Consider the following 17524-nt stretch of genomic DNA (forward strand, 5'->3'; position numbering starts at 1 on the left):
GAGAGAGAGAGAGAGAGAAAGAGAGAGAGAGAGAGAGACATCAATGTGCGGTTGCTGGGGGTTCTGGCCTGCAACCCAGAAATGTGCCCTGGCTGGGAATCGAACCTGGGACACTTTGGTTCCCAGCCCGCGCTCAATCCACTGAGCTATGCCAGCCAGGGTTACCATTTCTTTACACATTAAAATGACATGTTCCCAGCCAGGGTACATTCCTGGGTTGCAGGCCATAACCCCCAGCAACCGCACATTGATGTTTCTCTCTCCCTCCCTCCCTTCCCTCTCTAAAAAATAAATAAATAAAATATTTTTAAAAAATGGCATGTATGCTAGTGAAGACAAGTAAAATTAATGATTTTGACGCCTTGCTCATGGTCATTCTTGTTAAACTAGCTTATTTAAAACATCTCACATTTTGTATGCTGTGAGTGCAAGGAGGTGAAGATGACAAAATTCTGCTATTAGTGCAGTTTGGTGCCACTGACTTGATTTCTGCTAGGGTGCCAGCAGTTAAATCTATTATTGCTTTTACACCGTCAGTGCAAATGTTAACAAAGTTAAAAAGGTAAGTAAAGTCTTAGTATTGTTATGTCTTGTTTGACCTGTGGACCCCCGAAAGCTTCCTCCAGGCCCCTCAGAGTTCTGTGGATGGCATTTTGGGAACGGCTGTCCTAGATCCACATGCTACTGTTGGTTGTCTCTCATTAGGTTGCAATTTCTCTGTGGACCGTCTGTAACTGTCTTTTATGTGCTCTTGCCTAACAATGTCCGGTGTAAAACTATAGATATCAGTACCTGTGGAAAGGGAGAATAATAAGTTACAAACAACAGCCACATAGCCTTAATCTTGCTACCTGTCCTTAATTTACACGTTTTGCAAAACTTTGGAAGTTTTTTCACAGTTATGACACTGGCCAATTTTTTAAATAGTTGGGATGGAGGAGTTGCCTGGTATTATAACGACGCGTTATAGTTTGGTTAAGTACGGTTAAGCATTCATCGGTGACAGCATGGAGTCATTCCTCTCCCGCACTAGCAGGTCAGGTCTTTTCTTTCCCCTTTGGTTTCGTAATCCTACCTAGAGACTGGCAAGAGCTGGGTCTCTCACGTTTTCATGAACACAAGACTGTGGGCGAGTCGTAAACCGGTTAAGAAAAGCGATCAAAACTTTTGAGGGGAAATCAGGAGAAAGACCAAAAACCCACCGAGTCTCAAGACCTAGCCTCGCGAGATCCGCCGGGTTGCCGGAGCGACGCTTCCGGCCGGCGTGCGCAGCCGTGGGAGCAGGCGAGTTGGGAAATAGGCGGCTAGACCTGCCCACCGCCGTGAATTTGCCAGCGGGAGCGCGCTCGCGGCCGTGCGTGCTCCGCTTTCCCGGCTCTGTCGCTGACGCGTCGTGGACGTTGGGGAAATCGGAGGGAGCGGCAGCAGGAGCGGGATGAACAGCGGCGGAGGCTTCGGTTTGGGTTTAGGCTTCGGCCTCACCCCTACTGCGGTGATTCAGGTGACGAATCTGTCGTCGGCGGTGACCAGCGAGCAGATGCGGACGCTTTTTTCCTTCCTAGGAGAAATCGAGGAGCTGCGGCTCTACCCCCCGGAGTAAGTGCTCAAGCTTGGCTGGGGGAGGGGCACGGGCGCCGTAGAGACCTGGGGACCGCGGCGCGCGAGGAAGAGCGCGGAACGGGGGCGCGCGGTCCCGTCACGTGACCGCTTGGTCTTACCTTGGTGCCCACGTTTGAGTAGGGCACCGGGGCTTGGGGCCCCTCAAACCCACCCTTCTTGTTAGTCGGACTTTTGCGATTTAATCTCTGCACCGAGCCCTTACAAAGGATGCCTTTTTCGTGCCTTCCGGACTTGTGCTCGTCGTTGAATCCTCCAATTCAGTGTCCCCCCCTCCCCTTTTTTCCCGAACTTAAGATGGCTGCAGGTGGGCCCCGAATAGTCCTCCCGGCTAACGTCTGGTGTGTTGTGTGAAAATCGCCGAGACTGCGCCGGAGAAACTGTCTAGTTCTCAGGGCCTAATGTCAGGCCGTTATTGCTGACGAGAAAGCCTGGAATTAGGATGGAGTCAGGGCCATATTTGTTTTCACGGTGGCGTTCACAAATTTAGCATCATGTTGATTAACCGAGCCCATCCATGTTGTGAAACGAACATGTCTGTTCACCCTTTTGGCAACAGATTAAAATTTCTTCTTGGAAGGTCACACTGTCCTAAACCTTCCGGAAAAAGTATTAGTTGGTGCAGGATGATCTCTGCTGTATACTTTTTAAAGTCCGGAAAGGCCTGGCATTCACAGGTCACGGACACTTCCTAAGCAGCGTATTTTGAAGCAAGATTTCCCTTGTACAATACCATCTTCTCAAAAAATTTATAAAGGATTTGTGGGTTGTTCAAATCTTACACGCATAACCTTTTTTTAAAGATAGAGCTTAGAATTTTAAAATCCTGAGTATTTTGTTTATTGTGTCGAAATCCTTTGAAAGAAGAGAGTTGCCCAAGAGTTATCTTTTTTAAAAATTTGACTTTTTGGTTTATTTCATAGTGATGCATGTATGTAAATTTTTTTCAGTTTTCTGTCTTTGAGTATATTGCATTGCATAAATACTGATAAAAGTTGGTATTTGGATTTTTAAACTTTAAAAATTTTTGCCTCTACTTCTGTTTTGAAGTAATTCATGCATAGAGGAAAGTTGAAAGAACCCATGTTCTTTCACCGGCATTCGTCGTTTGCCGCAGTTGATTTCTTTCTCTGTCCACCGCTGCCCATCTCCACCTCTACTCGCCCTCTTTCCCATCCTTCTGAAAGTATGTAGTTGCAGACACCGTGACTCTTCATCCCTCAACACTTAAGTGTGTCTCTCTTAAGGACAGTACATTCTCCTACAACACCACAATACTATTAACGTGTCCAAGAAATGTGACATTAATCAAGTAATATGTAACATTTATATGTAAGTTTCCCCAAATATTCAAATAATTTTTCTTTTTTTTGATCTGGGGTATAATTGGAGACCACCATTGCATTTGGTTATCTCCTTTAATCTAAAACAGTCTCCTGTCATCTTTTTAAAAGTCTTTCATTACGCTGATATTTTGTCTTGTAGTTTGTTTTCATAGAATGATTGATCATCTGAGTTTATATAGTTTCTGCATGGTTATATTCAGGTAATACATTTTTCACAACAAAACTTAATGCAACAATATGCACATACATCTGGTTCGACTAGTTGTGGCATATATGGCGTTGACCGCCTTATTAAAAACTTTTGAAAATGCTTTCTGTAATCTCCTCATTTAACCAAAACATTTCTTAATTGAGAAGTGCTTGAAGCGCTGTGTCCTGCAAAAATTGGAATCAAGCACTAAAATACTTTGTACATAAACCTTTACAAACTAACCTTACTTTTAATTAAGGTTGTAATAAGGTGTGCTGAGGTAGAAATAACATCACAAAATAGTCTTCTCTGCCAACATAATACCACTTACATAGTTGAAATCTGAGCTTGAGTGACAACATTCTGCCCATCTCCACCGTCAGTAAATCTGACACTTAGTAATGAACTGTATTTTTGTTTGTTTTAAAGATTATGTAAGTTTTAGAGGGAAAGGATGAGGGAGGGAAAGAAGCAGTTGATGTGCCGTGAGAGAAACATCCATTGGCTGTGCCTTGCAAATCTTCAAACAGGGACCTGGCCAGCCACCCAGGCATGTGCCCTGCTGGGGACGTTGCTTAACCCACTGAACCACACCAGTCAGGATTCATGAACTGTTTTTTGAATTCAAGTGTTAATTACTTGCAGTATAAAATTCAAAGAGAATAGAAAACTTTTTACTTAAATATGATACTTTAATTTGGAGTGAGCGAGTCACAAACTGTAATGTGTTTGCAAAATTGTAACATAAATATAACACATACGAGCCAGACAAAACCCTTAACCAGTTTTCCATAAGTGCAACCCTTTCCTTATTCCTGTTTTTCAAAAGTGTTGGCATGCTTTAATGAAGTTACAATCTGGTTGATATGTTAAAGCTATGTTTGCAAATTTGGGCTGAAATGGATAACAGTGCAATAGCAATAGTTGTATTGAAGATGTAATTGTTTTGCAGTGTCACAGAAATAGTATTTTATGATTAATACTTAGAAGCTGAGTAGAAATTCATTTCTTTGATGGAATGTGAAAATAGTTTGTCATTAACATTTCAGTGTTAATGACAGTAAAAGATCTTTGCAGCAAGCTTTTTATTACGGTTGTAATGTGCATACAGAAAAGTGCACGGTGAAGTGCACTTACCCAAAGTGAACTTCAGTACCTGTGTACTGAAATCAGAGTGTCTACACCCTAGAAATTCCACTGTGCCACCCTTCACAGGGTAATCCTACCCTGATTTCTAACGTTAACTGTTGATTTTTTCCTTGCTGGTTTTCTTTACATCTCTGGTCTTCAGAGGTACTAATAACAAAGACAAAATCTGTCAACTAGTTAAATTTATTTAGTTAAAAAATGTAACCAGTAGAGTCACTTTATGAAAAATAAAGAAAAAGGAACACCACCTGTGATTCTACTACTCTGTTAAAACCTCTTTCCATTTCCATGTGTTTTCCTCAAGTGTTTTTTATATGTGTTTATTTTGATACAGTGTGAACAAAGGATTTATACACTATGGGTTAAACTTTTACATCCAACGTATAATAAACATTTTTCATATTGTGTTTTATTTATAGTAATGATATTTACATACTAATTTGTCCTCAGTGTTTGTGTGTTTTTGAAATATCTCATTGGAGATATGTTGGCTGCTTTTTAAATTTTTGGTGTGTGTGTAAATAAGTCAGTGGATTTTAGGTAGAAGTGAGCATTTGAAATGTATACTTTGATTGTCAACAATGATTGGAGGGCCCTCTGGTATTTATTGGGTAAGTGTCAATCATCATATTAGAAAGTCTTATGCAAGGAAGAACTGTGCCATGCAGAGCACCACTGGAGTCCTACTGAGAAACCCTGTTACAATTTCTGTGTTATATTTTCATGTGTAAAATTTTATACTTTGTCCATGTTTTTTATTATATTCTTTGTGATAGATCCTCAGAGGGTATTAATATAATATAATAAAATGTTGAGTATATTACTATCACATTGTCTTTTAAAGAATTGTGCAGCGTCATCACCATGGTTGATGAAAAACAAAATAACCAGTTCAGGCCCGGGAAATTTAAATGATGCTCAAAAAGTTGGTTCTGTGATTTCTGCATTAAACTCTTAGGAATTCTGATGGAAAACAAACAATTGCCTGTACCTGTGTGGCTCAGTTGTTTAGGCATCATCCCCCAAAGTGGAAAAGGTCCCAGTTAGGTCCCTGTGGGGCATATGCCTGGGTTGCAGGCCCAGTGCTCTTGTTGGGGTGCTTGCTAGAGGCATTCTGTGGATGTTTCTTTCTAACCTAGATGGTTCTCCTCTTTCTCCCTCCCTTCCCCCTAAAAATAAATGACATCTTTTAAAAATTAAAAGAGAAACACAAAAACAATTGTAGAAAGTTATATATATATATTTAATGTTTTATTTATTTTTAGAGAGGGAAGGGGAGGGGAGAGAGAGAGAGAGAGAGAGAGAGAGAGAGAGGGAGAGTGAGAGAAACATCAATGTATGGTTGCTGTGGGTCATGGCCTGCAACCCAGGCATGTACCCTGACTGGGAATTGAACTTGCGACACTTGGGTTCGCAGCCTGCGCTCAATCCACTGAGCTATGCCAGCCAGGGCAGAAAGTTTTATATTTTAAAAAACAACAATTCAACGAATGAGGTCCAAGTAAAATCTGGTATTTGGATACTGCTACTTTCCTTAGAGGCATATGTTTAGACCAAATTAAACCTGTAGTTAAAGTTGTTACAAAATGATAATCCTGTTAAATTTAAGAAAAAGTCAGTTTTTTTTTAAATACTCACCTGAGGATATGCTCATTGATTTGAGGGAGGTATCGAGGGAGGGAAGGAGAAGAGAGAGAAACGTCAATTGGTTTCCTCCTGTATGCACCTTGACCAGGGATTGAACCCACATCCAGGTATATGCCCTGACTGGGGTTGAACCCGAAATCTTTTGGTGTATGGTATGGCGCTCCAACCACCTGAACCACTTGGCCAGGGCAAAAAGTAAATCTAATAGAGAGAAAGCTTTAAATACAAGATTTGGAAATATACTGATTTGTAATTTACCAAGATACTAAATATCTGTATTTATGCTTGCCACTGTATTATAATTTAGCCCCTAATGTTCAAAATAAAAGTGTTACTACCTATCCTGAAAAGTTTAAATGTTTACATTTGTTAAAAATATATAGGTTAATCTTTACTCTCTTTATTTTAAGAAAGGTAATTGGAGATAAAAGTGAAGAAAATTGCTTAAAGTGGTGATGTGGCTGTGTCTGCTATCCATGCTCCTATGATAGTGCTGTTCAGAATAGACCAGATTTTTTTTGAGATTGTACTTATTTATTTTTAGAGAGAGGTGAAGGGAGGGAAAAGAAGAGAAAGAGACATCGATTGATTGCTTCTGTCACATGCCCTGACTGGGGACTGAACTGCCACCCAGGCTTGTGTGCTGACCAGAAATGGAACCGGCAGCCTTTTACTTTTCAGGATGATGCCCACACTGGTCAGGGCTAGACCAGAGTTTTTTATTTGTTTCTGGCCTTCCCAAACCTTGGTGTCATGTCTTAACAGGTAGTTGCTTTACTAACCAGGCTCACATTTTTTGTACCTATTTCAAATGATTTGGAAATGTGTTTTTAGTTTTCAGCGGTGATTTTTTAGGTTTTCATTCTTTCACAAAAGGATCTGTCAATTTGGGAAATGTGGTTTTAGTGTTGGCTTGTCAGCTTCTTGATTTCAGTGTTAAAAGAGAGTACACTTGTTGCAGTTGTTAGAGCTTTAATAGCTCATTGTAGTTGTAGATTTTTTTGGTTGCAAAAGACAAAAACAGTTCTATGCAACCTAGTTTTAGAAGAGACATTGAAAAGATAGGATTTCACTAAACTGGAGAATGAAGACTATAGTACAGCCAGGCCTCATGGGAGCTGGGACTGGGAACCAGAAGGGTTTCAGCATCCAAGGTAAAAAGCCTCTTTTTAGAGGCATTGTCAGCTCAGTTTGTTTCTGTGTATCTGCTCAATTTCTTTACAGACCTATTCCCTACTCACTCACCTGGCATCTGGCCCAAGTCCTGACTAAGGGACTTTCCAGGCAAAAGAAAGAGAACCTGATTGTTCCCAGTCCATTTGGTCAAGACACCCAAATTATTGGTTGCTGGTTAGCCAGTGAAATGGGCCCTGGTACTATGAGGCTAATCAGTTGTGGCTAGAAGTTTACATCTGTTGAGGGTTTCACATAGGAAACTGATAAGGTCTGTGCTGAAAGTATGTAGAATGCTTTGGTAGCACATACATGATGGGTACCTAATCACTTTGATATCTTAAAATGGCTTTCCAGGAAACTTGAGCCTTGACGAAAAGTGGAATTAGCATTCCGAAAGGGAGTTACAGAAGACATCATAAACAAATGGAACAGCATGTACAAAGATGGCCCAGATGTTCTGGATTCGGGGAATCCCAAGTATTTTTATGCCTGGATTTTGGGTGCATTTAGACGATAAAGCAAGAACAAAGGGTATCTTTGAGGAAATATAAACAATGGAGTGACATGATGAAATTTAGGGTTTAGAAAGATCACTCTGGCAGCTTTTGTGGAAGACCATTAATAAGGAGTTGAGATTTGAGGCAATGTTATTGGTTGTGAGCCATTGTATTGATACAAATGAGGAATGATGAGGGCCTGAAATTAATGTGACACATATTTGGGAGTAGTCTTTATAGCATATAGTGAACAATTGTTTAAAGAAGGGGGAAGGGTGAAGGAGAGAAACAACCTCCAAATCTCAGGAGATTGATTTAAAAAAGATTCATTCTTATACTAAACTGGTAAGGTGGGGAACTCTACTCATTGTGACACTCTGAGATGAGGCTGATGTATTAGCCACCCATCTCTTGAATGTTGCTGGTCATTGTGGCAGAGGGAAAGAGCTGAGCAATGGCCCATGAAGCTGCTGAATAGTGACAAGGCAGTTTTGCTCGAATTTAATTGGCCAAAGGAAATTGCATGGCTACACTTAATTTCAAGGAACAAAGAAACGGAATTTTACCATGTAGCCACGAGATTCAGGAGTATTTGTTGAACAGAACTAATGGTGCTCACATTAGTGACTCCCAAATTTCTGACTCAGCTAAGTAGTTGAGATATGAAGTATAGGACAATGGGCAGGACTGGTGAGGAAGGAGAATGATGAATTTTAAGACTTAATAAGTTAAAGTTAGGTCTGGTGGCTATTAAGGTGTAATATTCCAGCAGTCACTCGGAACTAGGAGTCTAGAGCTTGGGCAGTTAGTAATGTAAGGGTGAGTTAAGTCTGGATGCAAAGGCATTCACCTCAGAGACATGCATGAAGCGGTTGACTTGATGTTGAGACGAGGATTATTGGAGTGGGCTTCCCTGAACCCTGAATTGAATGGTATTAGGCGGGAGCAAATTGAATTGAGTTGGGTTGGGTAAGAAAGAGGTAGAGCTTTATTTTATTTTTGCAACTTGAACTAGCCTAGTTAGGTTAATAATAACATGAATAGTTTCAAGTTCTAAATGCAAATATATTTTATCACAGTTTTTTAAATCCTCTTCTGAGGATATATATTTTTAATTGCTTTTAGAGAGAGAGGAAGAGGGTGAGAGAGAGGCAGACAGACAATGATGTGAGAGAGAAACACCCATTGTTGTATCTGCTGGTATGTACGGATTTACCTTGCCCCTATTGGAATTGAACCTGCAACCTTTTAGTGCACAGGATGGTGCTCCAACCAACTGGCCACCTGGCCAGGTCTATTTGATCTAAATTTTAGCATAGATATATATATTTTATCATTATCAAGATGGATTTGTTGCTGTATGTGAAAGATATTTTTGTATTAAAAGTAATGAATATTTGCAGTTACTAATTAAACAGTACAGTAAGATTGTTTTAAAATTTTTGGTTAGTTGAATGGTAAAGGTTGCTTGAAATTTGGAGTGAGATGGTTAGATTTTAAGTTCCATCTGTGCCATTTACTACTAGCTCTAGGATTATAGTCAATTTCTTTGCTCTATTTTGTAAACAAAATTACTGTTATTGCAAAAGACATTTTTCAAATGATCTCTTCTTTTTTAGTGTGAAAAACCTTAATGATTTAAAGTATTGTACATTTATGTTATATAGGTATATATTTTGTTTGGGTTTTTTTTCCCTTGCTAAAAGATAATTAAGTCTTAAATAGAAAATAATTATGGACAGGTTGACAAAATGATCATCCATGAGGAAAGTGTGTTTTGCAGTCTGAGAGGATGGATTCATATTATGGAAAAATTGTTTTCATCTGTGCTGTGTCTGGTTTCTTTTTACTATAAGCCTGCTTAGATTGAACTGAATCTAGTAGAACTTGTAAGAGTCTTTACTCTTTTGCATATAATGTGTAAAATTTTGTGTGTGAAATCTTTTCTCTGGAAAATCACAATGCTGCTGCCTAGCCTGAAGTAGTCTAGTATATACAGAAGACCTTAATATTAATTTCATGTTGTCTCATTGTTTCTAAGACTGTTAGGAAGTTTTTAGAGATTTAAATATGCCAGGAAGGGTTGAAAATGGTTATAAAAACTTTTAAGTCTTGAGGATTGGGGCTGTTATAAATGAATTTTGCCTATTCATACACTGGTTCAGAATCTTTGGGTTAAGCAGCTGTTTTCACATTTCACTCAGAATAAAAATTTAAAGTTTTTAAATTTAAATTTAAATTTCATACAAATAAGGCTGACGGCCTGCCTAGATTGCCATCAGTCTTTGCAGACACATCACAGTTAAAAGAATAAGTTTTGTTATTTTATGTCTTAACGATCCTTAGCAACAAAACTTTGTAAGTCTTGATTATATAAGATTATGAAATCTGAGAAAAAATTGAATGAAAATGACAAAACCAATCAAATGTTTTTATGTCTAATTGTTTTTCTTTTTATCTTGCAGCAACACACCTCTTGCTTTTTCTTCCAAAGTATGTTATGTTAAGTTTCGTGACCCATCAAGTGTTGGCGTGGCCCAGCATCTAACTAACACGGTTTTTATTGACAGAGCTCTGATAGTTGTTCCTTGTGCAGAAGGTTGGTATTTCACATGTTTTTTTTTTCCTATTATTTAATCTCTGTCCTCTTTGTTAACTATCTTTGGTTTTCTTAGAAATTGGCAAGTAGATATCACTTTGGTGTGTGTGTATATGTGTTTGTGTGTGTATGTATGTGAGAATGAAATTTGGAGAAGAGGCTTTACTAGTAAAATATATTAAAATGGTTCACTTGTTACTTAACATAAGTTTAATAAATAGCTAAACATTTAAAAATTTATAAATTACTTAGCTTCTCTGGTTTACTTTGGCTTTCTGTAGTTGATTGGTAAGTTGCAAAGAAAGCTTTCTGAAATTAAAGAAAAAGTAGATTGGTTCGGGAAATTATTGTAAATGTGTAAATTAGTAAGCCCTTCCCTCTGTGTATACCAAGTTAGTATTACATAAATAAAAAGTGTACACATCTTTGCCAAATTGGGATTAAGTGATATTTATGTTTATAAGAAAAACATGAATAATTAAAGCTTTAAAGTATTCTCTTAAGGTGATTTACCTTGTAACTGAGACCATTATTTCATATTCGGGATAATTGTTTGCTATGCAGCTGTAATTTACTTTGTTTTCTGTCTTTTTTTGGGGGGGGTTATTGTAATTGAAGAAAAATCATGAAACACAAATTTCCTCCATTAAGGAAATAGTTGTGGAAGATGTGAACACAGTTGTGGCGTTACAGTTATTTGTTAAATTTTACGACTTAACCTGCTTTAAAAGCTAATTGTTACTAATATTTATTTTTTAGTAGCTTCTATTTACAGAGCCACTCATATAATAAGCTGTGCTGAATTTGACAGTTCTGGTGTGTAATTAACTTATTCAGAGCACTGACTATGGCATGTGTATAAGGATTTTAGAATTGGGTTATTACAATTTAAATGTCTTTAAACTGTATTTTTACTGGTGGATGGTAGTAAATTTACAACATAAAAATTTTACCTGAAACAATGTAATGTATTCTCATTTGTAAATGTTTTAAAACCTCTTTGAAAAATCAGGCTAACATGAAAATAACATGTATAATGTTATTTTATAGTTTCAACGTTTTATGCTTATTTCAGAATGCTATTCTGAGATGTTAAAAATATTAGTCACATACAAGTATCATTCTGTTATTTTTGGAGTCCCAAAATAGAACATTCTGAATTTTTTTTCAGATGATTTCTAAAGTACTTTTCCTATCCATGCCTAGGAGTTAGAGTGGGGTAGAGAGAATAAAAATGTATTAATTTTTGCTAAATCTATCCTTATCTACTGATATATAAGGGGGCAATGAGCCCAGAATTGGAGAGTAAGGTGACAAAAGAGCTGGTAGTGGTTTAGTTCTACAAACCAAGTTCATACCAATTTCACACCTACTAAACTGCATGGGGGAAAAAAATCAGGTAGAACGTTTATTGAACAGGAATATTAATTATTAATTATATCAGTAAAAGATGCCATCAGCAACACAGATTCTGTATTATGTTTGGTTTTCACTGAATTAGAAGGAGGAATTTTATCAGTTATTGCTTTGTTGGAACCTTACTGTAGTCCCATAGAATTTTTTAATGTAGTATTTGAGAAGCCCTGGCTGTGATTTGTCAAAAATGTTCAAGGTTATGGGCAGGTAGAGGTTCCTTGTTTTGTTTTTTTTTTTTTTTTTCCACTTGATAGAGATGAATAAATGTACATTATGCTAGCTTTTCACTTTTTTAATACAATTTTGAGACAAAGTTTCACTGTTTCTGAACATGAAAACTTAAATATTTTTATTGTAATTTAGTTAAGTATTTTAGAACACTTATAATCGGTATTAGGAAAACATTCAGACACAATTTTTCATTAAACTATATACAATAGAGATGGTTTATAGGACCTGCAGAATGTCGTAGTGAGCTCTTAAAGATCTGATTATGCACTGCAAGCAAAGGAACAATGTATTATATTTTGTACCAAAAAAGATAACAAAGTGAGTTTGAAATGAACCGAAGGAAAGAGTTCCATTGGAGTAAGTTCTGTGAATGATGTGCTGTAGTGCTGTAAGCAGTGTTTTGTTTACTTCACTGATTCTATTCTCTCCTTGCTGTTGTAGAAACAGCATTATGAAAGAAATGAGAAAACCATAGAACAAAATTTTAAGAAGTTTTTCAGTTTCTGTCAATTTGCTGTTTTTTCAAAAAAATATAGACAGTATTATGAGACAATCCTGAGCTGTATAAGTAATGTTTGATATGTAATAGTTTCATACATCTTAAGCATTAGCTATTGTTAATAAAACATGCCATTTCAAAATAAAATATACTTTTGTTATATTTGTCTAAATATGACTTCTTTTTGTTGTGTGCATCTCAGATTTATTTTTATAAATGTTAACACTTAGAAAAAGATAAGGTCAGACATAACAAGGGTGACAGCCTAATCATCAGTCATAATTTTATGTCCACATTTTCTGGTAGATGGATTTTGACTATTAATTTGGTTTTGTATGTTTTCTCTATGTGATATTTGTGCATTATTAGATGACTAGACTGGCCAAGGCAGACCTGTTACACTTGCCTGACACTTGCCTGAGTTAGGCATTGTTTGCCATGCCACTAAACCGGCCGTCAAGTGAAACCTTCATTGGGGAAATGAGATCGGAGTCTGAACCGCAGAAGATGGACGCCCTGTCTCTGTTTTTTATTGTTTTACTTTAATTTCATTTCTTTTTATTTTGTCCCTTTTTTGTTTTTGTTTTGTTAAATCTCTTTCACTTTAACTTGTGAGCTGGTTTTCCAGTTCTTTGTAAATGGTATTCCATTAAGGGTTCATAACATTGCATTGCAAAATATATGGGGAGATGATCAGCAGAGCTCAGCCTTAAGATACAATAAATTTTCACAGTAAATTAAGATACAGTGTTAAGGAGACTATGTAGGGATCTTAATTGGTGTTCATAGACTGACTAGGTACATTTTGTTCTTGAAACACTGATGAGATTATTAGAAACATTTTCTGATCTCAGTGCAACATTTTTGCAGTTTTTCTTCCAAGTCGACATCTTTTTAAAAACCCCAACTGATAGCATCCTTTCTCCTAGAATTTTAGGCATACAGAATCAGGGAAAATAAGTAAATTTCTTCCAACAGTCTGGGTAGAGGACCCAGAAATTTCTACTTTTATGATAGTTATTCATTATAGAAAATAACATTTCCTTGACTTAAAAAGACTTCAGTTGCCTACAAGGAAAATGGATATTAGAGAAACTATTGAATACTTAGTTATGTATGTTTCTCTGTTTGCTTGAACTTTTTGTTGAAAAATATTCAAAGGCCTAGTAGGTTTTAAAAAGATCCTGAGGTTAGGACTAGTACTTTAATACTAAGAGACATTGTTCTCAGTTGTCATTGAGTATAATTTAGGAAGAATGCTGGATGCTCATTTGTTTTATATTGGTATTTACAGGGTAAATTTGATAGAATTCTACCTTGGAAGTTAAGTAATGGAATTTCTTTTTTAAAGTATTTTTAATAGTAATTAGAATAAGAAAAAGTAGTGTGCTTACAGTTAGACTTTATAATAGTTTTTTACTACTGTGAGGCAATGAGAATCAGATCATCTACTGATGCTTTTTTTTTTTTTTTTTTTAAGCCAAAAGTGAAGGTCTTTATAATATTAAGTATTCAACGTTTGGCCTGTGTTGAATACCCTTTTTGTTTGGGTAGTCTTTCTACATTCTCTAGTATGGATAATTTGGCTTATTTAATTGGCAGATAATATTAAATTGGGACTTTACTAGATTGGAACTCTTGTTTTTTTAGATACATAAATTAGAGTAGCAAAGTACAGGGTTTTTACCTTAGGACCTCAATTGCTTTATCAAGATGTGTTTAGGTTTTACAAACATTTAAAAAATAATTCCTATTTAAAACAGGTCTGATAATATATGTAGATAGTATATTTGTGGGTATACAGATACATGTGTTAATACTAGTAACTAATACAAAATTACTGTTATTTGATGTTTTCAGTTAGGCCGCCTGCCTTTCATTTACCTTTATGCATGTTTTAAAAAATCTGTGCTTATGCAGAATTTACACTGAAATAATAAAATAACTTTTTTTTGAAACTAGTAGATGGAAGTAATACAGACTTAGATGTTGCAAAGCTTAGGAAAAAGTAGACATTTGTTAAAGCTAATAAAATGTCATTTTTTGTTCCTGTAAGCAAGGTGTACCCATTATTTAAAGCAGGTTTTAAAATCCATCTTGAATTCCATTCATGTTTAGAGCTATGTTTAGATAATATTGTTTAGAGGTTTATCTCTGCATATCGGGTTGTTTCAAATAGTGTTTTTACCACTGAAACCCAGCATGGTGCTTTTGAAAATTTATTCCATATGCTATTTTCAATTTAGCATGACTTTGTATACACTGTTTTAAATTACTTTTGAAAAATTCATAATGAAAACGCATAGCTAACTAATTATGAGTAGTTCTTCTAAAATAGTTGTATGTAGTCAACTTTTTTAGAAATATTTTTTGGGGGGGGGTCGGGGTATAAGAGAGAGGTTCAGGAAAAATGTATGAGATTTGTAGTCCTTATCAAAATTAATTAGAATTCAGTAATTAAATATGGAAAATTGATGTACTTATTTCAGAGTAACCTTTTCAGCTTTTAGTCATAGGATTTTTTTTTAACATCTACAATTATTTCAGTGTTATTGTCATTATTGTTATTAGGCATTTGAGATGTTTGTAAGCAATACACTTAGGCATCAGCTACTCCTCTTCAGATAAGTATGCATAAATTGGTTCTAAAAATCAATGGTTTAAAGGTTTCCTAAAACTAGGGAACTTTTTTTGTTAGGTACTTAAAACAATGTAGCAGTTTTCCTAGAGATATTCTTGGAACCTGGATTCTTTTGGGCATTTCTGACATTGTTGATGAGGTGCCTTATTAACTAAACGAGTATAGGCTTCCTTTTAAATTGAAGCTGATTACATGCAGTAGGTTTTTTTTTTTTCCTGTCTAGTTGAAATTGAATGGAATTTATTGGAAGGGTTATCAAAATTGTTTGCATCACAAGTAGGTAGTTTCAATAACAGCATAGGGGCACTCAGTAAGGAACAAATTTCAATTTGCTTTTTCTTTTTCTTTTTTTTAACTAATTTGGTTATTTGCCATTTCTGGGGATTAAACTTTAAAAAATGTTCTTCTTTTCTGTATCTGATGTTCTGTGTGCTATTAGTGATGCAGCCAACACGAACGGTTGTCATGTGTAACACAACTTTCGATCACCGCGAAAACACCGTCCTGGGAAAGCGTCCATGCTTGATATCGTTTGGTTCATGAACATTAAGTTTCCAGTACAGGTGACCCATAGCTCAAAGTGTTAAATAATTGTCTACATTATTCAATTTTTAAAATAATATTCCATTAATGAGATTGTTAGTCTTTGAAAAAGTTTTGCTCACTTTTATTTTTCCTAGTAGAGCAGGATAAAAGGAAAGACTTAAGTTCTAATTTATTTCTTTATACGAATCTGATAGATTCATTTATTATTATTATTATTTTTTAAGTGCAAGGGTAATTGTAAAATCATAGTGTAAATTTTGTGTGGTGTTTCTGCTTTTTGTAATCTTTGAAACTTGCTTCTGCAGGTAAAATCCCAGAGGAATCCAAAGCCCTCTCTTTATTGACTCCTGCTCCAACCATGACGAGTCTGATGCCTGGTGCAGGCTTGCTTCCCATACCGACCCCAAATCCTTTGACTACAGTAAGTACTAGATACCCTCTTCTGAAAGGGAGGAATGTTCAACTGTCTAATCCATTGAATAAAGAGCTTTGAAAATTTTTATTTTGGTTCTGGCCAGTGTGGCTCTGTTAATTGGAGGGTTGTCCTCTAGACTGAAGGTCCCAGGTTCGATTTTTGGTCAAGTCACATACTCAGGTTGTAGGTTAGATCCCCAGTTGGTGTGTGTACAATAAGGCAACCAATTGATGTTTCTCCCTCACATCGATGTTTCTTTCATGTTCTCTCTCCCTTTCTCTCTCCAAAAGCAATGAAAAAAGTCCTTAGGTGAGGATTAAAAAAACCCAAACTTTTAATTTTGAATCTTTTTTTTTTTAATGGAGAGGATTCAAAATGTCTACTTAAATTTTGTCCCTCACATTGTCACTGACTTAAACTACCTTTTGGAATGTGGAAGTAACTGAAAATGTATTTAAATTTGATTATTCTAGGAAATCAGTTATTGAAACTTAGCATTTTAGATAGCAAAGTGAATTGGAGAATCTAGGTGACTGTATTTCCAGTTCATGAGGGCTACATTTATTTTTAAAGTATGAACTGATTCACAGCCTGATAATGGGAAAAAATATCTAAGAGAAGAATCTATCTGGGAAAATGTAACAAGGTAAAAACATGGCAAAATATTTTTTCATTAACTCTCTGGAATTAAATAGTAATGTAATGCCTCCTTTGTGATTTCCTAGTGGGGTTAAAAAAGATAACTGCTGTTAACTGTGTTCTTAGTTTTTATGTAAAAGATTCTGATCATATTTATTTTAAAAGAAGGGTCATTTTTCTTCCAAAGTAAACCCAAGACAAAATACAAATCTTACTGTAATTGAAAGTTTTATCTAGCTTTGTAGTACTGGATTATTAGGCAGTGAACTCATAAACTTTATGATTGTAGTTAAATTATCCAGGTTATAAAAATAGTTTCTGAAACTTCGAAGTGCAAGATTTTAGGTCTTTTTAGTTTTGCATGACATTGTTCTGTTCTGCAGGAGACCTGTGTTGTGATTTATAGGGGGAAATGCTTTTTAATTCAACAGTTGATCTTTTGTATTGAGCTTTGTAGAAATTTTATTTTTGGTATATTTTGGTAAGGTTTAATATGTTAATCCCTAGGTCACTGCCCTCCCCACCCCCTATATTTTCTTTCCATCTTGAAAATCCTTGGTGATTTCACTGTTTAAATTAGCTCCCAGGTGTGGTGCTAAAGTGTTGCCTAGTGTTTCTAAGGGTTGGAAGGCTATGATGTGCCTTACAGTGAAAATATGTGTTAGATAGGGTTCATTCAGGAATGAGTTGATATTGGTGATGAGTTCAGTGTTAATGAATCAACAATATGTATTAAATAAGGTGTCTTTAAACAGAAATACGCATGAAGCAAAGTTATGTGTTGGTTAATGAAGATACTGTGACCAAAGGCTTGTAGGAACCTAGCCCTGTATTTTTCCTAGGAGCAGTGATTCAGTATTCAATAATACAGTGTTGTGGCAACTTTATAGGTCATAACTATTGCAAATAATGTGGA

General features: G+C 36.2%; 1 protein-coding gene across 4 annotated transcripts in view; it reads left to right on the forward strand.

Moving 5' to 3' along the window:
* The first annotated feature begins 1284 nt into the window (after positions 1 to 1284).
* The window catches only part of SREK1 (splicing regulatory glutamic acid and lysine rich protein 1), a 41096-nt gene continuing 24856 nt past the window's right edge, over positions 1285 to 17524 (forward strand). The window contains exons 1-3 of one of the 4 annotated variants that reach the window (XM_036020352.1): positions 1285 to 1596; positions 10088 to 10221; positions 15860 to 15975. In XM_036020352.1, the coding sequence (XP_035876245.1) occupies positions 1436 to 1596; positions 10088 to 10221; positions 15860 to 15975 (411 nt within the window). In that variant the 5' untranslated portion in view covers positions 1285 to 1435. Of the gene's footprint in view, positions 1597 to 10087; positions 10222 to 10258; positions 15572 to 15859; positions 15976 to 17524 lie in introns of those variants that run through there. The other 3 variants (XM_028512717.2, XM_028512712.2, XM_028512723.2) reach the window with 3 other exon arrangements.

The sequence above is a fragment of the Phyllostomus discolor genome, chromosome 3 (genome assembly GCF_004126475.2).
Source record: "Phyllostomus discolor isolate MPI-MPIP mPhyDis1 chromosome 3, mPhyDis1.pri.v3, whole genome shotgun sequence".
Lineage (NCBI taxonomy): Eukaryota > Metazoa > Chordata > Mammalia > Chiroptera > Phyllostomidae > Phyllostomus > Phyllostomus discolor.